The sequence below is a fragment of the Sinocyclocheilus rhinocerous genome, unplaced genomic scaffold, assembly GCF_001515625.1.
Source record: "Sinocyclocheilus rhinocerous isolate Xijiao unplaced genomic scaffold, SAMN03320098_v1.1 scaffold231, whole genome shotgun sequence".
NCBI classification, from domain to species: Eukaryota; Metazoa; Chordata; class Actinopteri; order Cypriniformes; family Cyprinidae; genus Sinocyclocheilus; species Sinocyclocheilus rhinocerous.
In genome coordinates this window covers 699,273-724,528 of record NW_015640454.1, presented here as the reverse complement: position 1 = coordinate 724,528, position 25,256 = coordinate 699,273, and the positions used below count along the sequence as shown (strand labels likewise).

The 25,256-nt window shown below is 36.3% G+C and overlaps 2 protein-coding genes across 2 annotated transcripts in view; one reads left to right on the top strand and one right to left on the bottom strand.

Annotated features, from left to right (window-relative positions):
* The window catches only part of shroom3 (shroom family member 3), a 60,054-nt gene extending 49,648 nt beyond the window's left edge, over positions 1-10,406 (top strand). The window contains exons 8-11 of the mRNA XM_016569039.1: positions 1,258-1,605; positions 3,052-3,145; positions 4,147-4,419; positions 9,036-10,406. Coding sequence (XP_016424525.1) covers positions 1,258-1,605; positions 3,052-3,145; positions 4,147-4,419; positions 9,036-9,383 — 1,063 coding nt within the window. The 3' untranslated portion in view covers positions 9,384-10,406. The remainder of the gene's footprint in view (positions 1-1,257; positions 1,606-3,051; positions 3,146-4,146; positions 4,420-9,035) is intronic.
* Positions 10,407-17,436: 7,030 nt separating this feature from the next.
* The window catches only part of ccni (cyclin I), a 9,042-nt gene continuing 1,222 nt past the window's right edge, over positions 17,437-25,256 (bottom strand). Inside the window, exons 2-7 of the mRNA XM_016569036.1 lie at positions 24,508-24,664; positions 23,410-23,544; positions 22,450-22,524; positions 21,588-21,728; positions 20,354-20,587; positions 17,437-17,982 (exon numbers count right to left, since the gene is read on the bottom strand). Of these exons, the coding sequence (XP_016424522.1) occupies positions 17,566-17,982; positions 20,354-20,587; positions 21,588-21,728; positions 22,450-22,524; positions 23,410-23,544; positions 24,508-24,621 (1,116 nt within the window). The 5' untranslated portion in view covers positions 24,622-24,664 and the 3' untranslated portion in view covers positions 17,437-17,565. The remainder of the gene's footprint in view (positions 17,983-20,353; positions 20,588-21,587; positions 21,729-22,449; positions 22,525-23,409; positions 23,545-24,507; positions 24,665-25,256) is intronic.

The window sequence follows — 25,256 nt, the reverse complement described above, 5'->3', positions numbered from 1 at the left end:
ATATATATATATATATGAAGATTGCATTTGCAAAAACAGATAACTCTTTTTTATTAATTTTCATAAATCATGTTTTTCTTTTTTTTCAAGTAATTTATCAATCAAACTACAGTTTGGTTGTTTTGATTAAGTAATAAAAACTCAAAAAATAAAGGTAACATAAAATTAAAATTCATTGAAAGTATGTTTTTTTTATATATATTAAAAGTTAGTTTTTTTTGGCAAAAGCAGATAATTCCACATTTCATGTTTCAGAATTAAACAAAAGCCCTCTGTAATCTCCTCAGCTGACAATGTAGACACCTGACAAACTTTGTTGTTGTGATTACACGCAATACAGGAAGCTTTTCCCTCACCACCATAACGTGCTGCTTTAGTAAGGTTCCGTTTAAAAGGTTCAGTGAAACATTTTCAGCTTTTATTTTCCTTTTATGCCCCGAAGAAGATATCACGGGTTCATCAAGTTTGTCGAAATGATCCATCCTCGATAACTTTTAGTCAGCTTTGACGAAACTCCTCTCAGCTAGCATGTCTTTTCAAAGTGAAAGTAGCCTTGTCACCTGACCTGAATACAGCGCGCTGATTCGCTAAAATGGACTTATCAGCTTCTGTTCAAAAACAACAAGGGTGCTTGTCGGCTTCTGCAGTAAAACGTGAACTCGCGATGATGCCTTGAAAGTGGACAAAACCGGCTTTTTTGACAAAACGTGTTTAGGGTTCAGATCGCGCTATATGTGGAGAATAATGCACGGCAATCAGCTAATTTTTTTTAAGTGGCGTTTATCGGTTTTTGCAAATGAACTCTTCATATATTTCTAAATATATTTGGGCCAGATTCCATATGGGTAATTAAAATGGAAGTTTTCTGCTTTTAAATTCTCTAATAGTATGAAGCTTATAATTTTATAAAAACACTTTTAATGTTGTCAAAACTTGCATATTATTTGAGCTGTAGAGCTCTTTAAACATTTTTTCAGTTGTTTTAGGTTAGTTTGCAGTTTTCTCACTCTAAAATCACTTTAACACACGTGTTGTGTATATCTTGTGACTGTACTATTGAAATAGTGATTAATTAAACAATTTACAAATCAGCTCCATTTACTTTTCTTTGTAAATGCCTGATTTTAACTCAGATGTTGGTTGTGTTTTATGTTTTTCAAAAGAAGAGGAAGGAATTGGTGGAAATTCATTTTTGTCATGCAGTCGATCCTTCAATCTCATTACCGTTACATGATTTTCTCTCTTTTCACGTTGCAGCAATTGTGAGAATCTGACTGACGCAACAGCCCATCTAGAGGGTGAGCTCCTGACTCCATCAGTGAGCCCTGACAACACCAGCGCTGCCTCTCAACCCCAGTCGCCCGTCAGCGCTCCTCCAGAGCAGGACGCCTCTGAGATCCTGGGAGCCGACTACCATCTGCTGTCCAGACGAGAGCGGACACAAGCCGAGCTGCTCGTGGAGACTTTAGCCCGAGAGCTGGTGAGCCACGACAAATCCCTCACCTCGCTCCTGGACACCTGGGCAGGTAAAACCACCCTGGATCTGATGGAGGACATCTTCCCTTCACACAGGACGATCAGTGGCGGCAGCCGTTTGAGTGACCGGTGAGTGTTGAACAGATGTTGAAGGTAAAGCACGGGAATCATGAATATAGCATTACCCAATAATCAGGTGGATTTCATGCTCACAGGGCTGATAAACACAAGAGCACTTTGTTTAAAGCTGATTATATTAGTGCTTGCAGGTCACGGCCTAATTTTATTGCGATAACTCAACAATAGATCATGTTGTAAAGATAATGACACACTTCTGTGTGTTTCCTGTATTTAGTGCATAATTCACTCATGTTCCTTAGAAAAAAGCCACTGTGGCGGTACTATGTTACAGAGATTGTTTTGGATGATCATTACTCCAAGTAAAGAATACCATGGTCCAAAAAACATGGCATTACATATTTAAAAAGGTTCAATGCAATAAGATATCCATATGTTAAATAAAACATAAATACATTGATCTGAGGTGCCATATTTGACCGTAATTTGAAAGTGTTTAAAGAAAAAATGAAATATATTAATTGAAAACATGATTTACAGTTTATCACCAACACAAACACACCAAGAACGAAAAAGTAAGCAAGTTCAAGATTTTTCACATTAATTTGTCTTTGGTGCTCTGGTAAAACATTTACTCGTCTCTATAATTATGGGTGACCCGCTAATCAGAGCAGAACTACACTGACATCTAGTGGCCGATCCTGAAATAGACACATTTCTCAGCCTTCAGTCTTTACCATCCACCTGCTGAATGTAGAACTGTAGATACACTCAGATAGTAGACAATCTTGCAGATAAGCTCATATAATATATTGTTTCACAACAATATTACTTTTTTTTCAGGAAATGCATCTGATTAACCAAACATTGATACCTTGAAAAACCATAGCTTTTTATACATGTACTGGAGTAATATCTTTTTTCTTTTTTTCCCTTTTTTTTTACATTTATGCATTTGGCAGATGCTTTTATCCAAAGCAACTTGCATTACATTAAAGGAATAACTTTTTTTACTCATTCCCTGGAAACTGAACCCATTTATTTTTTGTGTACTGTATGAACCATGGTTGAAAATATTAGACATTTAGAAAAGTAATCAAAAAGTAATCAAATGTAATCAGTTACATTACTTTAATAAAGTAATTGAAAAGTTACACTACTTATTACATTTTAAGTAGGGTAACTTGTAATCTGTAACCTATTACATTTCCAAAGTAACCTTCCCAACACTGGGTAACACCACAGTAATGGTTTTAAAACATTTATCTGTTACTTGTAAACCACAGTCCTTTTTTTGCTCCATTGACATGCGGTGTGTGTGATTGTTCTGTTGTGCCGCTGAACTAAACGTGTAATTACGTGTGCTCTGTTTGACACGGGGAATGTGGATTTTAGCCATTCTCTGTCCCTGTATCTGAAAAATAGGGCATTCAGGAGGAAAACTAGTGTGAACAAGACAAACGTTTCTCTTTGTTTCGTGTGTTTGACCTCTATTAGGGCTCAAGATGGTCCAGATACTCCCTCTCAGGCTGTTCCAAGAAAAATGGAAACCAACTTGGACGACGAAGACGCTTACTTGAATCAGAAGAAGGTCAGATACACATTTATAAATGAAAATATAAAAATAAATATGAATAATAATTAGGAAATGTAAGTAACTAAAACCTTTATCAAAAAAAATTATATTTCAAATTTATAAATATTTGTATACATATATTTTTTATATTTATGTATGTTTCAGCATCTAATAATAATATTAAAACCTATCAAAAATATATTTATATTTGTAATGCATAAATATTTGTTTTTATACATAGATTTTAAATGTTTTAACATCTAATAACCAGGAAATATAAATAACTAAAACCTATCCAAATATTTAAATGAGTCATAATTTTTTTTTTTTACTAAATACTTTTTAATACATGTATACATTTTATTTAATTATTGTTATATTACCATTTAATTATTTAAATAATTTTTAATGTCTAAAAATATATTTATATTTGTAATATTTTTATACATACATTTTGTATATTTATGCAAATCTAATAATAACTAGGAAAAGATAAGCACTTACCAAATATAAGCATATAAGCAAACTACCAAAATATGTTTATATTTGTAATGCATAAATATTTATTTATTTATTTTTATGTACACATTTTATATGTTTATTTATTTAAATATGTTTATCATCTAATAATTAGGAAATATAAGTAACTAAAATCAATCAAAAATATATTTATACTGTAATATATGAGTATTTGCTTTTTTATACATATATTTTATATATTTATGTATGTAAACATGTTTTAACATCTTTGTTTTTGGGCCACTTTTGTACAATCCGAAATATATTTTAAAATATTTTTGGATATTTATTTATTTGCTGTGTGGTAACCTTTATTGCATTGTTTACACTCTCATACTGGATTCACGTTATATTCACTGAATGCAGTGGCACAAAAATGAGAACAATGACACTGAGCACAAAGCCATTCTTCATTTCCCTGAATCAATGCGAGGCCCAGAACTCTGATCTAAGAGAGTCTGTTTGTTGATGGTGCAGTGTTGTGTCCCGTCCTGCAGGTGGAGCTGTTGCAGGCGCTGCAGGTGAGCATGCGTTCACTGCAGGGGGAGAGAGAGGGGCTGTCGGAGCAGCAGAAGCGCTTCACGGCTCTAGGCGAGAGCATGGAGGCTTTAGTTCAGGAGCGCTGCAAACCCAACGAGAGAGAGAAGTACCGCATGTTCGTCGGAGACCTGGAGAAGATCGTCAACCTGCTGCTGTCGCTGAGCGCTCGACTCGCCCGCGTGGAAAACGCTCTCAACGGGCTGAGCGACGACCACACTGCAGAAGAGAGGGTGAGGAGTGCTCCAGAAAATAAACAGAGAATTTTAAACTTTTTTTAACCCCCTGAGGTCAATTTATAATGTCGCGGAGCCCTCCGCTCGCCCGGGTGGAAAACGCTCTCAACGGGCTGAGCGACGACCACACTGCAGAAGAGAGGGTGAGGAGTGCTCCAGAAAATAAACAGAGAATTTTAAACTTTTTTTAACCCCCTGAGGTCAATTTATAATATTAATATATAATAATATTAGAATAATATTAATAATTATAATATTAGTTTCTTTTAATCATTTAATCAGTTTTATCATGATCATTTTCATTTAATCTTTCTGAAATTTAGAAATGTTTAGTTAACTAAAACGTAAACTATAAATTTTTTTTTGTTTGTTCAGCTAGTTGCCAAAGCAATATTTCTCAATAACTCTAAAACTGAAATAAAAATTAATAACTATACACATAATGACAAAAACGGACAACTAACATTAAAATTAACAGGGAAAATATAAAAGTCAAAACTAATTCAAAATATTAAAAAACTATAGTATTTCAGTTATACTAAAGTATAATTAAATATAAATAATAAATAAATAATTTATGAATTATAAATATATCAATATAAATTCAATTCAAGTTCATTTTTATAGCGCTTTTCACGATACAACTCGTTGCAAAGCAGCTTTACAGAAAATTAAGTTTCTACAATATATTTAGTAGTAGCTAGTCAGTGGTGACTGTGTCAAATTGATGTACATATGGCAGAAATGTACGGTAAAATCCAGTTAATGACGTAATCAAACAGACGATGAACACTATTAACAGCAATGATTATATGTTGCAATCAAACTTGTAGCAACATTTGGTAGTTTATGTTGTTTCAGGGTTTAATATTAATATAAATAATACTAAAATAATGCTTTGTACTAAATATGACATTTTTGCCATTGTACCTTTAAGACGTCTATGTAAACACTGTTTTTGCATATGAAATGGGCAAGAATTATTGCTCATTTTATATGCAAATATGGTGTTTACATACAAGTCTTAAAGGGACAGCAGCAAAAATGTCCTGCTGCTGTCGATGCATTATATTTAGTGCTGTCACATCCTTGCAAACAACGTTTATGCAAAGTTGCATTACAAATGACCTGCATTACACATTTGCGAAACAATTTGCACTAAAATGTGGTGTACAAAAATTCAGACCAATATGATCAGGCATGGTATAAATCATCAAACATTTCAAAAGAACAAGGAAAATGTGATTATCTCCTTTTATATACCAGTTAACAAACAAGGATCCAGTTTGTAATGTAATCAGTCTGACATATCTACTGCCCTGCAGAGCCACTTTTACCCATCCTGATTTAAATAAACATGAACATAACAACGATTAGAGATCATTTTAGAAGATTACAACATCATAACCACTTTGCCTGTGGGGAGATGCCAGCATCACACACATAAAAACACATTGTGCTTTAGTATTGGGATAGTTATGAACAGCATTTATATATGAATGTGTAAGGGAATATTTTAATATATATTTTCTTCAAGTTTTCCGTTTGCAATCACCTTAATCTCAAATAGTAAATTGTAAATGGCCATGTAGTGTGACAAATGCATTTCTATACACTACTATTCAAAGGTTTGGGGATTTTTGTATTGTTTTTGACAGAAGTCTCTTCTGCTGCTCACCAAAAATACAGTAATTTTATTAAATATTATTACAATTTAAAATAACTGTATTTTATAAGAATATATTGTAAAATGTAATGTATTCCTGTGATGTAAAGCTGAATTTTCAGCATCATTACTCCAGGCTTCAGTGTCACATGATCCTTCAGAAATCAGTATAATATGCTGATTTGCTGCTCAAGAAACACTTCTTATTATTATCGATGTTGAACGTAGTTTTTGCTGTAGTTTTCGTTTTTTGTTTTTTTTTTAAACGGTGATTCAGTTTTTTCAGGGTTCTTTAATAAAAGGTTCAGAAGAACAGCATACATTGGAACATTATAAATGTCTTTACTGTCACTTTTAATCAATTTAATGCATCCTTGCTGAATAAATAAATAATGTAATGAATAAATAAAATCTGATCCCAAACTAGTACTAATATTGCATATAGCCTTTCGTATAAGAGGCTACATGTATAATAATTATGAAGGAATTATCAAAATGCTTTTTAAAATAGTTTTATAAGGCGTATGTCTCACCACAGGACACATCACCTTCCCATTGACCAAAACTAACAACAATCCAACCTGACACTACCTAAACATTCAGTTTACTGAATAAAGGGCTGATCCAGATAATTACACATTTCACACACTGAGAAAGAACAAGAAATACTAATTAAATGACATAATATTATATAACAACACAGAGTGATTCATTTCAGACACCTGCGTCTCAAACTCAGCTGAGGACAGAGATCAAGTCTAATCTGCGAATTACACAGAATCAACGTCGTCACGAATTGAGGGTCAAGTTCATGATGATTAGACTTTGTGTGTTTAATATCTCATGACATAATGGTGTTTAAAATGGATTACCTTCAGTAATATTTTAGATATTGCACATGCATGTGCATTTCATGAACCTGATTTTTTTATTTATTTATTTTTTTTACAATATATCAGTCTACGACACTTTTATCAGAGCAATTCCTATATCTTCAAAACAGTTTCTTTTTAAGTCATACAATCATGTGCTTGTGCTCTATTGTTTATTTAATGGTTTAACACGGCTAATCCTGTTCAACAGGCATCAGGAACTGTTACAAATAAAACCTAGAGTACTATTAGTATCTGTTAAGAGTAGGCCTGGGCGATAAAACGGTATCGATATTTATCGACGGTACACCTTCATCGATAACGATAGAAAAAATTTTCAATATAGTGCACGATATAGGCACGTGTTATGAGTGACACAGACAGCACACACAAACACGAACATGAGATTGTGAATTTAAAAAATTAATATTAGTCGAATTTAAAATAAATATTTGCATTTGAATGCAAAAATGGTACAATCGAACGTTAGGTGTGCGTCTGGGAGCGTCATTAGTGGAGCGCGAGATGCGGTGATGATGATGTAAGTGACGTTGTTGCATTTTAATGTTTTGTTAGTCTAGCCCACGAGACGCGCCGCTGCTGCGTCATTCATTCAAAATATTAGAGAAATATAGAAGCTCAATGCGAAGATCTTGAATGGGTTAAAACCAAGCCATTCACACAGAACGCATATTCAGCGCATTTTTAAACGGACAAATATGACTGCTGCTCTCACGTCTCATGCAAGAGATGCAAAGAAAGCCATGCAAAGTTAAAACCGGTTAAACGTTTAGAAAACGCGACGCAAATTTGTGAAGGTTTATTTCATTTCATTGCGTCTCATATGTTTTTAAATGCAATCTGTGTGATCGGCGATTCGGCTCTTTGTATTAAGCAATGCATAAATACATGATACTGTTTTGTTCATAATTGTTTATGCAGTTTACAAAATTATATTTGATTTATATATGTTCAATTTAGACGTTATGCACGTTTTTATAGACAGTTATTTGCATTGACAATTTAATGTGCTGCATTATTTTGCTCATTGCGCCCTCCTGTGGCATTTGAAGACAAGCCAAAAGTTTCCTTAAGACTTATTTAATCTGCATATAAAACATAAGAAAGGAGATATTCGTTTAATTTATTTTGTGTTTGACTGTTAAAATTGACTGTTATGTTGTTTGTAATATATTGGGCAAATTAAAAATACAGTGGTTAAATTCAAAAATGTTTTTCTATTGCTCTGTTTTAAAAAAGGTTATTAAAAAATGTAAATAATTATCGATACCGAACGATATGAAACATTATATCGTTGATACATTTTTTAGCTATATCGCCCAGCCCTAGTTAAGAGTGATGTTAAACGCCTTTTTGGTGGAAACACCTGTGTGCAATATTATGCAATTTAAGTCCTCTACAAACATTAGACCTGTCATAAATACATCCTTGTTTGCTGAGTAAGCTAAACTAGTCATTCCTTAAACGTCAAAGACAGCTGATGATTTGGAGACTGTTGACATGCTGAAACATTATTATTGAAAATAATATTTCTGTTTCATCTAGCATCATGCACAACTGTAAATATTTATGTACACTACTGTTAAAAATGTGAGATTCTTTAATGTTTTTGAAAGAAGTCTCATCGAGGCTGCATTTATTTGATCAAAAATACAGTAAAATCAGTAATATTGTTAAATATTATTACTATTTAAAATAACTGGTTTCTTTTTGAATATATTTAAAAATGTAATTTATTCCTGTGATGCAAAGCTGAATTTTCAGCATCGTTACTCCAGTCTTCAATGTCAAATGATCCTTCAGAAATCATTCTGATATGCTGATTTGATGCTCAAGAAATATTTCTTATTATTACAGTTGTGCTGCTTCATATTTTTGTGGAAACCATGATACGTTATTTTTTTTGACAATTCATTGATGAATAGAAAGTTCAAAAGAACAGCATTTAAATCTTTTGTAACATTATAAAAGTCTTTACTGTCACTTTTGATCAATTTAATGCATCCTTGCTGAATAAAAGTATTAATTTCTGATATATTTGTCTGAATCTATAGGAATCGCTGCAGCTGAAGAGGAAGCAGTTGTGCAGTCAACAGGAAGACGCTCGCGAGCTGAAGGAAAACCTGGACCGGCGCGAGCGAGTGGTTCTGGACATTCTGGCGAGTTACCTGAGCGGCCCACAGCTGCGCGACTACCAGCGTTACATCCGCATCAAACCCGCCCTTCTGATTCGCCAGCGCCACCTGGACGAGCTCATACGGCAGGGGGAGGAGCAAGTGCAGAGGCTGGATGAGACCCTCCCCCCTGAGTCCCGCCCAAAGAACACTGACCCCGCCCCCCAAACGCCACATTGTTTTAACTCCACCCACTTGCCACGTCCCACCACTGTGACCTCACTCTGACTCCGCCCATCATAGAATGACGTCGCTTACAGCTGAGGACGAATCAGAATCAGTGACACTGACTATAAGCAATGCACACTGAGAAGTGCCTTAAATGAAGGAAATGACTTTTTCCGACTTTTTAAAGTATGGAAGACCATAACTGTGGTTTATCTACACTAAACAAATGCACAGCACATTTACACTACATACTTAGCATATAGCACAACACTGAAGCACAAGGCACAATGCTAATTCAATGGCACAAAATGCCTCATTGTGATTGGCCGAAACACGAATAATTTCCAGCCCTGAGCACTTTGGAACACATGAACCACTATGACGTCACAAAGACAAGAAACTATTGAACACACGAACACTTTCTGTCTATCTGAAATTCCTGCCGTCGATAAAAGCGACAGCTGATTATTTATGATTTTACGTTGTTTAGAAACTATTTTGTACTCTGTACGTTGCTGTACATACTCAATCCCCTCGTGATTTTAAAATGTAGATGTTAAAAAGCAGAATAGAAATTGTATTTTTGTAAGCAAATGACTTGCGAGGGGTTTTTGGGCGGCTTTAACAGGTGCTATTTTATCTAAATCAGAGACGATGCTTCCTCGGCACTTGAACACAATATCAGTACTTGGTTTCAGTAGCAAACATTCTGTTAAAACTGAATATTATTCACAACTTGGCCGAATGCAGGGTTTTTTCTACATTTTGGTTTGATCACAATGCACATGCCCAAACTATTTTGCCATTTTATTTTATTTTAATTTGTGGCTGTTTTTTATTTGAAGAACATCTTTATTTGCGAAATATCTAACCCTTGTACATCTGTATGAAAAGGCCGCGATAGCAGCTCATAATGGAAGCGTTCTTGTTCTGTTCTTGTATGAGGCAAAACTGTTGTTGTCATCTGAGACACATGCAATAGTTTTTTTGATGGGGCTAATCTGAAGAAACGGTTCAGCCATGCTTTACACTGTTTAAAAGCAAAAAGAGCACAATTGGAAGCAAAATAAATCTATTTTTTAAATACAACATTATTGTGTCAGCGTTGGGGGTAACGCATTACAAGTAACGCGAGCTACGTAATCAGATTACTTTTTTCAAGTAACTAGTAAAGTAATGCATTACTTTTTAATTTACAAGAGAATATCTGAGTTACTTTTTCAAATAAGTAACGCAAGTTACTTTTTTTTCCAATTTATTGATTGACAGCTCTCCTGTCCCCATGTTGAGAGAAATCAGAAGATGTTACTGTAGTTCTAAAATAAATATGAATATGCATTAATTAATCTCACTCACAAAATTAAAAAAACAGATTCCGTATTCCTCAAAATGAATGCAAAAGTTACGTAACGCATTCCTTTCCATAAAAAGTAACTAAGTAACGTAATTAGTTACTTTTTAATGGAGTAACGCAATATTGTAATGCATTACTTTTAAAAGTAACTTTCCCCAACACTGGTTGGTGTTGCGTTATTTGCAGTTTAATTATGAAAAATAAAACACCTGCACTTTCTGATTGATCATGTCCTGTAAATATACTATTGAAAATTATAATGCAGATGTGACACTTAGCATATTAGTATATTAATAAAATTGGTTTATCATAATCATATTTCACCGGTTTTATACCTAAAAAAAAAAATGAATCCCACACTCTTGGAAATCGTATTTTAATGCAACGTTTCAAGCATGCGACCTTCATCAGGCATTGTTTTCACCGTTGCATTTAATTTAACCAATTTTATTGATACACTAATATGCTGTTACTTACAGATTGTGATTTTCAATAGTATATTATATGACATGATCAATCAAAAAGTATCAATATTTTTGCTTTTTATACCTAAAAATTGTTTCTAGGTAATAATTCATGCTTGTATACATTCCTGTTTAGAAACAGAATAACATGTATCTGTCAAATGATTGGTGTACTTGTCAAATATTTCAGATTTCATTGCTTAAAAAAATATGCTAAACGTCTGAAGTATTCACCTCACACGTGCAAACCGAAAGTTATGCTGCATAGGTGAAACTGGGAATATTCTAAATGTTCTGTATTTGAGCAAAACCAGTTGCTCAACCAAGTAAAAAGGGCAGGGAAAGAAATTTCTCTGGTTTCCAGAAACACTTTAAAATGCTTTCGCATCTAGAAATTGCTCTTTGCGAGCATAATCGCTGAAAACTATTGATCACAAATGCATGGGAAATGGTCAGAAGGTGTGGGAATACATGCACCTTTATTCTTGAAATGATCCCTAGAGAGAATCAAGTCACTTGATACCGGTCATAATATGGTCAGTACTTCAAAGAATACTGCAACAGGAAACTAGCGAGGAACAAGAAACTGCCAAACAAACAATGTAATGGTAACCAGATCACAGATCAGAGTAACGGCTAATCCATAGTGATATCCACTACTTTATCAGGGCTGAGCAAGCAATCTGAATCATTTAAGCAGTAGCATGAAATCAGCATATGCCTCATAAAGGTTTAGAGATTATGGCATGATGTAATGGATGGGAAATTCTGTGAAACCAAAGAGAAAATGATCTAAAAATGCAGCATGAAGCACAACCATAAATGCGGATTTCAAGGTCTAACAATTTGATTGGTCTGTATCTTAAAGCATTGCATCAAAGGTCAAGATGGTTTTACAAAGGTCAAAGTCTTTGTCTTTTATTCAAATAATAAACCTGGAACATAAAGGTGCATCACAAAGTGTAAATATTATGCAAGACAATGCAGAGCAGAAACACAGCCAACACACCCTGACATGTCGAAACATGTCTGCAAACAACACTTCATACCCACAAATCAGGCCGTGATGTTTCCATGGAGTAAAAAAAAAAAACCGCTCAATTGTGATAGGGAGAGATCAAGAAAAACACCCAACTCCACCAGTCAGATCATCTCCTCCCAAACTCTGCTTTTCTCTATCTCTCAGATCAGACAGAAAGAAAAAAAACTGGTTTAGCTCAGCATGCAAATCATCCAGAACTTCTACTCCCACATCAACTCACTCTATAAAATGATTCGGAGAAAAACAAAACGAGAGAGAGAGAGAAAACTTGACCCAAGTCACTCGGATGTTGCTTAAGCAACACTTAAGGAGGTCTGTGAGTTACGGTTGTTTTGGCATCTCCTTAGCAACAGCTGGAATGTTCTTATAAATGAATTGGAATTTGGAGCGTTTTTTCTTTATCGCTCATTCAACATATTTAGATAAGGAGGAAAGGTGAGTTAAATATTAAACAGTTTAAACCAGCTAGGAGCTTATCTTTGGTATTCATCATGAACGCATACAGTGCTGGAGAGCATCAACGTGTGAGATCATGTGATGAGAGACACCATCTGCAACATCCCAATATGAAGAGCAAGAAAGAAATCGAAATGAGATTGAAATGTCACTCAGATACATGGACATTTCTGAACAGCATGGTTTCATAGATTAAATACAAAAGGGGGCACAAAAAGCTTCCTGCACCTGCAGAGCTCAAGGGTAAAAACAATTACAGGGCACTGAACCAAATTTGTCCCTGCAGAGGAAATGAACAACTTGTTATGAGCAGAACATGTATTTAGATGATCCTCGGTCTGAAACAACATGACTTAGAATCTAGTTTGTCAGTACAAAGCCAAACACTGCTGCATATAAGACTTATTAAAGGGATAGTCCACCCAAAATTTAAATCCTGCCATAATTTACTCACCTTCATGTCTCCAAAACAGCATTGGACCCCATTGAAATTCATTGCATGGACCAAAAAAAAAGTCCAATAGGTTTGAGGGCGAGTAAAAAAAAATGGCAGGGCTTTCATTTTTGGGTGAATTATTCCTTTAACATAATTATTTCATAATACAAAAGAGGTATTTAATATCGGCCTCACAAGGGATGCCAGAATATATAAATGACTTTCATAGAAAACACACAAAACCCAGACACATATAAAGTTACAAACCAAAAACAAAACAGGAAAAACATTGTACCGTTCAATGCAAGTTTCCATTTTTTAATTATAAAACGAAGGGATTTTTCACCAGCAAAAAGTGCCACCATTATGAGCAAGGGTTTAGGTCCTTACAACAATCTAGTCGCTAAAAGGCTTCTGGACTAGATGAGACCCTCAAGTGAGACTTGTGTTTGAACAGTGCAGCGATAGACGAATGTCTGTTGATGTTCACCTTGGTGTTGGCAGGTCTTGCGGTCAGGTTTGCTGGCGTCGCTGGACTACCGCTGATGCATTTCTGTGGGGCACCCAGAAGTTCTAAGATGTCCCAGTTTTCGTTTTTGCTCAGATATTGCCATGCTCTTTTACCACTGCTGTCCCGTATCCGCACGTCAGCGTTGAACTTTTGCACCAGGAGCCGAATTAATTTCTTGTGGCCGTGAATGACCGCCAGGTGGAGCGGCGTGTATCCGCACAAGGTCTTTGCATTGACGTCTAAAGTCATCCCAGCCTTGTCGACGCCGTACCACAGCGTATTCAGGACGCGATGGTCACCATGCTTGGCGATCCAGTGGACGATGGTGAAGCCGGATATGAAGTCTTGCTTGCTCAGGAGGTTCGGGTCATCTCGGAATAGAGCATAGATGTCGGTCCATGTGCCTGATGCCGCTTTGACAAACCAGTCGTGTTCTCTGGGGTCAAGAGGGATGGATGAGTGTTTGCCGCTGAAGGAACCATCGTGCAAGGAGGTCGCCAAGCTTCGTGTGGATCCAGAAGGCGACGAGAGGTCTCGGGAACTTTGTCCTCGGCTAGAGGACTGCGAGACTAAATTGCCCATGCTTAGAGTGGAGGACAGCAGCTGGAGTCGGTTGTGCCGTGCCGAGATGTTGTCCTCTGGGAATGGCTGATCCAGGTCTTCTCCGAGACTCCGACACATGCGACTCCGCAGACGGGACGTCAAGCGGCGGATGATGGGTCCGCGACAGGTCTCCGGTGAACTGCTTTGCATAGAAGCCCTCGAGTCCTCGTCGATGAGGTGACCGGTCGAGTGGTGCATGGACATGATGTTGCGACTCGGTTGGTAGAGTTGCGACAGCAGCCTTTCTTCCTGAGTGCGACGTAGGAAAGCTCGTACATCATTCCCGTCTTGTCCTGGGATAAGTCCCTGATCGCTGGACCACTCATTGCCGTGCGGCCAACCAGTGTCAGGTGGTGTAGAACAAGGCGAGGGGATTGAGACGCTGTCATGACTTGAGGAAAGACTCGATGAGTGACGGATCTGCAAGTACGTTGCACTTGCATAGACTTGAGGGTCGTCAACAGACACGCCGTGAGGCTCATATTCGTCCCCCTCCTGGATCGGAAATCCATTAAACCCTCCGTTTGGTCGTAGTAGGCTATCATTGCTTCGGCTTAAGCCTGCTTGGTTGTACGTCTGGGAGTGTATGTGTGGAGAAACAGGGCGGTCCAGCAGACAAGGCGAAGACTTGTATATGTGAGACTGTCCGAGGGTCGAGCACAAAGGCCATTCTTCGGCGACAGGCTCGTCTGAGTGTTTGGTGTGAACGTCCGATGTGCTTGCATTCAAACTTTTCCTTTCAACCGTAGGCGACACTCTAACCTCATAGTAAGCAGGGTTGACGAAGGACTGCTCGCAACCATCTGCTTCCCTTAATTGTCTCTGTTTGGCAACGTAAACACCGTTGTGTTCCAGATCTGTTGCCTCCCTGGTTGCTTTCGACTCCCATGGCTGTTCAAAGCTCTGGCCGCTCCCACTCGAGCGACTGTCCGTGTCGGATGGGGTTGGTTTCAAAGGGCAGGTATCGTTAACCTGTTCCGCGCAGGAAGCAGAGACAGCAGGTTGTTCCCTCCCATGTGGTGATGAAGTTCTGACAGCTTTCTCAAAACTGGGAGCAGAATCGTTGTTGTTGTTGTTGGTGGTGGTGGTGGTGAGGATTCCAGCAACTGGCAAGATTTCAACACGAGTTGGGACGGTCAAAGCAGCTTGAGGTTTAGAGTCTCGTTCATTCTGCTGCTCGGGCTCTCGGTTCTTGGCGATGTCTCCGAGATGCACACGGTATTTTTTCCTCAGCACAACATGAGACACCCCCTCCTCCTGCCTCACAGTCGCCACGGAGTTCACATACCTCTTAAATAACTCCCGGTTCTGCTCACTCTCTTCGTCCTCCCGCAAAAACCGCCTGTAGTGGGTTAATAAATCCACATTTCGCACCTTGCCGCCGCTGTTGATGATGAAGCGCAGCAGGGATTCCTGTGTGAAGTCGGTGGCCATGCTCTCGCCGTGTGAATCTCGTGTTATCGCGCGATCAAACTGAAGGACCTGACAAGCGGTTTCGCCTGTTAAGACTGTAACTCCGCCCACGGGTTTCTCTCTCAGTTCCACCTGCATACCTGCGTGCTGAGCTTACCTGTGTACCACACACACTATCAACCTACGAATGTATGTATATATTTATTTATGTATAAATTAATCTATCTTTTAAAAACTTTGCTATAAAAAAATATAAATACTGTTCAAAACTTTTTTGTAGTTGAGTATGTTCATAATTAATGTGATGAACTTCACCTGTGTGAACTTGAGGACAACCGACTCCATCCACTAAACATTGACATTCATAAAAATATAAAGTTAATGATGGAAAAAAGATTCTGTAGCGTTATTGTTTTTTTTATTGCACGAAATGCACCCATACGAAAATGTAATATGACATATATTGCCCTTCATCAAGTGATCTATTATCTACAAGATATATAATAAAGATAAAAGTTTATAACAAAAAATAAAAATTCCTATAGTAATTTTGCAGGTGTAAATATGTTAATATCTATTTGATTACTGTTAATGTAGCAAACAATATGCAACTTTATTAAAACATATTTTAATTAAATTAACATTGTTCAAATTTCTAATAGGTTTCATACATGTTTTTAACATATGACAACATATTTTATGTATGGAAATGTGATGCATGTACACATACTACATTTGCGCATGGACAGGAACATTTATCTGCTCCATCTTGGAAATTTGCTTGACCTTACCTTAGATAAAACACTACAGTTCCAGCAATTCAACAAATTCCTATTTGTGCCTCATTCACTTATTTGTCATTGTAGGCTTTAGATATTGAATGAGCTTTTCTTTGGCAACTCAATCTGACCTGTGTCACAATCATGACCCCTCAGTTTCTCTCTTTTGTTAATGAGAGCTATGAGTCCGCAGAGAAGATCTCAGATTTCATTCTTAACAGGGATCCTCTGGCAGAGTATTATTTCTCCACACAAACTCAGAAAAACGAGAAGACACGAGCAGTTCAGTAGATTTTCATTTATTTGAGCATTGGGAGGTTTCTCAGCAGCGGCCCGGACCGTCATCAGCACCTCAGAGCAGGAGAGAGAGCTTTCGGCAGGAAGGTTATGATCAGCAAAGGAATGGTGACAGTCTAAAGCTTCTTCTGTTAGTTCAGAATCTTACGCAGTTTATTCTAATCATTATAACAGTTACATTACTAGGTTTAGAACAAGCGACAAACAGTTCATCTAACCAAGCCACGCCATGTGTGATCTAATGCCACAAACACTAGGCTCATCATTAATGCTCATTATAAGAAAGTGATAGGGACATTATCACCCTTCAAATGCTCACACACACACACACACACACATCACAAGCAATCAGACCCAGCTATGAATGAGAGTGTAAATTTGTACAAAACGAATATACATCTTCAGAAATGCCACTCTTTAACCATGGCCTTAAAAAAATACAATTAAAATAATAATATATAAATATATATTTATTATTATAAATATATATTTATTATTATGAAAATATTTTTTATTACTTTAATAAAAATGTTATTTAATAAAAACTAGAAGTGTTGAGGGCTGTGTCTGACAAATAAAAAGTGAGAAAAGATAACAGTGAAAGTTTTAGATTAAATAAAATGGGCAAATACATATAAAAAGAGACAAACAGGAACAATACCAGTTTCCACAGATGGAGGGAAAAATATTCCTACTTTTTTTTTGCAAACATTTTTCCTTTATATATATTTTTTTTTCTGCTTTTTTAAAGCCTTTCATGTTTACGGTTATGAAATGGCATCATGCAAAGAGTATGCTTTTTTTGTTAGTATTTTGGCCTCTCTCTTGCTCTGAGGTGAACTGATGAACGCTGCTGCTGCGGTTATGTGATTGATTAGCCGTTTCCTCTAGGTTTCTCTGACCGGTTGGAGAGGCGGGCAGGGGGAGGAGCCAGCGTTCTGCTGTATCACCAGTAAACCCTGTCCTCCTCGCATCATTTCGGCCGTGCACGTGGGCGCCCCCTCCTGGGGACTCTCCTCGTTGTACAGGCGCTTGATCCCATCGAAATACTCATCCACCTCCATGTGTTCCACCTTCCGCTTGGCCGAAGACTTGCACGAGCGGGTGTGGGTGGTGTTGGGGTCAGAGGGCGCTGTCGGGGCGGGGGAGACGTGCCAGGCGGGCAGGACTCCCCCGTACCGAGGCTCCGGGGCGTTCGGCAGGGGATGGCAGATGTACACAGTGTTAGGAGGCAGGGAAGCCGTGTGCGTGGACAGGCAACGTGCAACCAGCTCTCGACAGCCGATCAGCTGAGAACTGTCGATCTGAAAGAGAGGAAACAGAAAAAAAATTATGATGATATGCACCATCGTTCAAAAGTTTGGGGTCTTTTATTCAGCGAGGAGGCATTAAATTGATCAAAAGTGACAGTAAAGGCATTTATAATGTTACAAAAATTTCCATTTCCAATAAATGCTGTTCTTTTGAACTTTCTATTCATCAAAGAATTGTGAAAAAAATTATGTGTCACTGTTTCCACAGAAATATGAAGCAGCACAACTGCTTTCAACATTGATAGTAATCAGAAATGTTTCTTGAGCAGCAAATCAGCATATTAGAATGATTTCTGAAGATCATGTGACACTGAAGACTGGAGTAATGATGCTGAAAATTCAGCTTTGATCACAGGAATAAATTACATTCTAAAATATACTCAAATAGAAAAGGCTCATTTTAAATAGTAATAATATTTCACAATATTACTGTTTTTACTGTATTTTTGAACAAATAAATGCAGCCACTGAGATACTATTATATTTTGAATCAGTTTTTTGTTTTATATTTTTTTCATTTTTATTTCAATTTGTTAAAGTTTAAAATTTTTTTTTTTTTTAAATAGTGATTTTAGTTTTAAACAATTAAATGAGAAATGTTGCTTCAGCAACTAGTTTTTATATTTTTTGTTATTTTATTCAAGTTACAAAAAAAAAAAAAAAAAAATGTAATGGCTTTTAATTTTAGTTTCAGTTTTAGGTAATTACAATAACCCTGTTAAAGACCCAAAACGTTTGGGTTGTGTATATCACAATAAAAGACAGTAATGTTCAATAAATAGTCATGAATATTTTAAAACGGTTTCACTGTTGTTGACAGTATTAGTTACTGAACCTGTATGTTTAATGATGCAATAACCTGTAAACTTATGGGAATTTCTTTATCAGTTATTAACCGTATGACAGTCATCACTGTAAAGCAAGGGACTTTTAAAGGTCTTTATTTTTAGTTTCGCTTTGAGCTCGCTGCTGGCATTGATAACAGAGTTTGCTTTGGAGAAGTGACTGACCGGGCCTCTTCTGAGTTATGATAAGAGTTTAAGAGCCTACAGAAAACCAAACATGTGAGACGGATTATACACGCTAGTGCGGCTCGAACGAATAGTCTGAGCAGATGAGTTCAATTACACATCACGCATCAACAGAGCCTCTGTAAGCGAGGAATAATGAGATAACTGGATCGTCACAACCTGACTGACACTGATGATGAGACCTCAAGAAAAGTTTAGAGTGACCACAGATCGTTGTGATCTTCCTGAACACTTTATGGATTTCTTTAATAGAAACGTTTGAATGTGATCTCCTGCTTTTCCCTCTAAAATCTCTTAAGCTACATTATTTCTACAAACAATGTTCAATACCCATTTAACCCTTTTCAATACCCTTTTGACCCTATAAAGGCTGCTTTGCCATATTGGATATGCACATTTCTAAGGCCTTTAAATGATCAACATGATTAAAACTTTTCTGAACAACCTGATCTACTACATGCCATCTGTCATCTGATAGATAGTAGTTGTTGTTGTTTTAATCAAGTAAACCTTTAACTATAATTGTAAAAATGTCCACCTTCAGCACAGGTCTTTGTGCTGTGAAATCTTGATTTTTATTAAGTAAACTTAACATTAACTTTCATATTGTTAGTAATATTTCAAGACAAACACTTGCTGGACTGAAACAAATTGTTTACTTTACAATGCTTGATTATTCATACATTATTTGTTTTGGAAAATCATGTTCAAAAATATGATCATCTGGCTTTTAAGGAACTTTTATTTGTTAATCTCTCAATCATCATTGTATTGTATTGCATTGCATTATATTTTTTGAAACTACAGAGCTTTGATCATAAAGCTAAGCTTTTGAATATCATCTTATTAAGACATTAATGGGAAATATAGAGTGATAACTGATATTTTTATCCATTTTATGGAAGTAGTCTTTCATACTCTTATACTCATTTATGTTACAGGCTATAAGAATTTTCTCTTATATTTTGGCCATATAAATACCAGCATCTGCACCAAAATAAATATTTTTGCTCAGTTTGGGCCTTTGGATAATACTGGTGTTTTGAGCTCCATAGTCTATTTCATACTATATGAGCCATAAAGTCCTGATGTATCAAATGATATTTAACAAAAGCAACATTTTGTTTAGAAATTTTTTTTTTGACTTTGTCTAAAAAGACAAAAAATTTCCATTTAAAAAAATGTGTGTGTGTGTTTATATATATATATATATATATATATATACTTTTTTTTTTTTTTATGGAAATATTTGTATATTTCCCAGATGAACACTGAAATCATTTCAAGACTAGTTAGATAATTTGGAGCCAGTGAACTTCATAAGTTCTCACCTGTAATTTGTGCAGCAGGTCGACAGTGAGAGCGAGCCAATCAGGACAGAGTTTCTCCAGCTCCAGCGTGATGAGGCCGAGGGACAGCAATGAGCCATGCACCGGCAGCAGTGCATTGTGGGCCAGACAGTGGAAGAGCTGCTGGGTGAGCAGAGCCACGTGCTGCGACGGGTTCAGACCCGACAACGCCATGTTCAGCCGCCCGGACTTACAGCTCAGAACCATCGCATGGAACTACAGAGAGAGATAAAAATGAATAAAAATCTATATTTTTGGATCTCAGCACTTAACCGGATGATTTGGCAGTCCTTCAGCACCCACATGGAGAGCCAGGCTATTAACAGCAACCTCAATATACCAACAATGGGGATCCTTCCTCAACACCCACATGAGAAAGCAGATCTGAATTCATTTCTCTTACTAGCAGCAGCAACATCCAGTACATCCAAGTTTCACAGCCAAAGAGCTTTAAAGTTGCACAAAGTTTTTTTGTTGGTTGACTTAAGCATCAATATAAACTGAAAAACGAAGAAAATGCATTTTAGAAACATTTTGAAAATTTAGAAGATGGCGTTTGCTTGGAAGAAATCCCGTATTCAGATCCCTAACCCTAAATATGAGCAACAGTAAGATGTTTTGATGCATTAGCAAATATGTTTAACAATTGTTTGGTACTTTTGTAAACTAGCACAGTGTTCTGTGTGAATTAGAATACCTAAACTGAAATCTTCTTCCTATATGAAGCTAATTAAATACCGCTACTGTAAAACACACCAATTATGGCAGAAATGAATGAGGTCATGGTGTTTATGGTAACAATTCACAGGTTTGGTGAAGTTAACATTAGTTGAACAAACAACAAATATTACTTATACATGATTTATTATATTTTTTGAGAGCGTTTGTTTATCTGCACTATGTCTAAGATGTTTTCTGTCAGATGTTAAACAGACCTTTAGAAAATGTCTTTAAGATATTTGATTTAGATTGACTGGAAAACATCCGTTTAAAAAGCAGTTTTACATACAAAGTGCTATTTAACACTTCTTTCAATAATCTTGGAGACGTATGTGCACTATCTGTGGACGACCTCAGCCAGACCTCCATACAATTACATACTATCCCATACTACATACCATACTATCAGAGAGCACAGAATATGTGAAAGGAGAGTTCAGTGTCTGTACGTAGAGCTGCAAAGGTTGCATGTGTGTGTGAGAGGAAGTGCACTCACGATGTAAAGGAAGTCCAGTGCTGTGGCAGAGTGCAGGTCCCAGTTCAGCTTATCCAGAACAATCCTCTCCATCCGCAAGATCTCCGATGGAGAACAGCCACATTTGCTGCTGGACGCCAGCTCTCCCAGAGATGGGATACGCTGCAAAACACATATTATATAAGCTCTTTATATTTGGTTGTATATATAAGCATGTCCAATTTTATCTGTATATATACATATATATATATATTTGCATAGGACAATATATTCTATATATATGACTGCTTGTATCATTGCAAAACGTGAACTATATTATTGCATGATTTATTGCAAGTTGCTTTGAAACCATGTGTAAAATCGCTACACAATTTGATTTGATTTTAAAAGGTTATACAGACAGGAACGCCCACCAAAAACAAGTTCAAATATAATAGTAAAATAATGGCAAAACTTTTAACTAAATTATAGTAATTGCTTCACTAAGTTTAAGCCACATCACATGGTCAGTTCTAGCCAGAAATGACTTTAAAGAGCTGCCAGAAAATAATCAGATTAAATATTAGCGTTTGAAGCAGAAGCCAGTACAGAAATCTCAGTCGTTATAATTCTACAGCTAATTTCTCACTGTCTGAAGGCAATGTTTTGTCATCCTTCAGCCTCTGCAAAGGCTCATCAAACTGGGGCTGATTTTAGACTTGAGACATCAAAGATGTTCCATCCAGGGTCACCGTTTCCCACAGAAAAAATATTACTTATGCTACATAAATAAAGCCACAGAGACCCGCGATGACTAATGTTGACCTTCATTCTACTCTATTGCCTCTTAGAATAACAGACGTACATTGTTTGCTACTGATCAGCATATTAATACTGCATTCACCTCATCTTCCTCACTGGTCTTAACAGCCAGGAAGAAACAAGAGATGGCGATACAGCGCAGGTACTTTGGACGAGCCTGAAAAAGAGACAGAGAGAGATTGACCAATAATGGTACTGCAATACTGCATCTCGTGCACTTTTATGCCACAACAGCACATGGCAAATTTTTTTTTCACAGACACGTGCATTTCCTGTGTTTATTTCCTGTTCATGCCAAAGCACAAGAACTAATCAGATCTGCAATGACTGCCGTATATTTGCATCTAAAAATACATCACAGTGCAGTTTCACTTTCTCTAAAAATAAAAAATAAAACAAACAATTCTAGAATAGTCTCTGCAACCCTTCTGATGTGCTAAAAGAAAATGGCAAACAGAGTGCAAAACACAGCTAATAAAACAGCTCAGCTAAATAGTGACCTAACTACACAAGTACACAAGTGTTCGCTGCATCTCAAAAGCAATTATGTTAATTATATAAAAAATTATAACTTTAAATGCATAAATTACAATGCATAACATGCACAAATTCAAATGCATAAATTATAATGCATAACATGCACAAACATGAATGCATAAATTATAATGCATTCAAATTATACTGCATTAAATGATAACGCATGAAATGCATACATGCATAAATTTAAATGCATACATTTATAATCTTATAAATGTATGCATTTAATAGCAACATCATATGCAGTTTATCATGCCAAGTATAAGCTACACTACTACACAAGATTGAACACAGGTGAAATGCAGAAATGACAGAGAAGAGTATTATTATAATTGATTTTAAAAATAGGTGTTATTATGTGAAGTACCTATCATGAGCTGCAATTAAGCCAGCCAACACACGGCTAAACCCTGTTATGGACAGCTGGATAATGGAAAACGTCATAAACCCACAATCATTGACTGGGGCAGAAGACCTTGACCGGTCAGACGTTTTTAAACATTACCTTAATGGCAGAGAGGAAGCGATCCAGGATGCCGATGGCCAGGCAGAGGGTCTCTGGATAGAGCTTCAGCTGGGAATGAACATCCCTCAACCACCGGACGGCCTCATCACGCTTTTCAGGGGAAATATCTGTATCCTGAAGAAGAAAAATGCATTGAATCAGCTACACAACACACAGGATTGCATATGCATTAATCCAATCTGACATGACCCAAACCAGCCAAATCAAACCCCTTTTCAGATGCACAGATATTGATTTATAATAGTAATGCATTCTGACATTAATCACTACCCCAATATGTACACTTATTGCTGTTGTTATTCCTATTGCTAAATGTTCTGATTGTTATGATTAAAATAAAATAATCACAGGCTTATTATAGTTAACTAAAACCATTTAAAAACATTTTCATTACTTGAAATAAACAAAAACCTTAAACTTATTTTATTTCAGCTAGTTGTCGAGGATACATTTCTCATTTTAATTTAGTTTAACCTGATATGCTAAACTTACTAAAACTAAAATAAATAAAAAAAATACAGACATATTTAAGAACAAAAAAATTTAACTAATAAAAAAAATGACAAACAACAAAATCACTAAAACAGTCAAATTAATTTGAAAACAAAATATAAAAATAAAAACCTAAATAACAAAAACTGAAAAACATTAACAATTCATAGTATCTCAAATATACTAAAATACTAACACTAAATACACACAATAAAACGGCCTGGTTCCCGTCAGGATGGGGTTGGATAGCAGACCTCAGACAGCTGGTCGCATATGTGTGTTACAAACATAAACACAAACAATAAGCAGACAACTACATCTAGAGATAACACAGCCTCATATAACTGTACTAATCCCAGTGTCTCTCTGTTTACCAAATTACAGATTCATATACAGCAAATCATACACATTTAATCCTAAGAGACCCAAATTACAGCACATGATAATGATGACAGTATATTGCAACATAACTATTCACATATTCCCAATGGAGCTACACAGAAACTAGCTTCATTTATCTGCCTCCCACAATCTAAACATTGTTGTTATACCAAACAAACCAGAGCTATCAGCTGACAGACTCACCTGGTTGGTAGGTTTCTTTGGCACGTAAACCTTCCATAGTTTGGCTTCCCTAGAAACTGCCTTCTCTAGAAGAGACGACAGCTTCCGGCTTTCCAGGGGCAGGGTGAACTTCATCACGAACCCTGGAAAAGCCTACCTCCCCACTGGATACAGCTACCTGAGTGCAGAACACACAAAACATCTCAAAAATAGATCAAATATGATCAGCCATAAATGACATGGGATGTCCGAGTTGCCTTGGGAATTTGTTTTACTATTCAGTCTAAAAATAATAATAATAAAATATATATACATATATGTGTGTGTGTATATATATATATATATATTTATTTATTTATTTAGTCATCTAGCAGACGCTTTTATCCAAAGCGACTTACAAATGAGGACAATAAAAGCAGTCAAAACTAACAAAAGAGCAACAATATATAAGTGCAAATGACAAGTCTCGGTTAGCCTAACGCAATACACGTAGCAAGGTGTGTATATACACATACACACATATATATATATATATACATATACACACACACATACATACATATACACACACATATATATATACATATATATATACATACACATACATATACATATATACACATACACATACATATATTCACATACACATACATACACATACATATACATATATACACATACATATACATATATACACATACACATACATATATACACATACACACACACACATACATATATATATACACACACACATACATATATATACA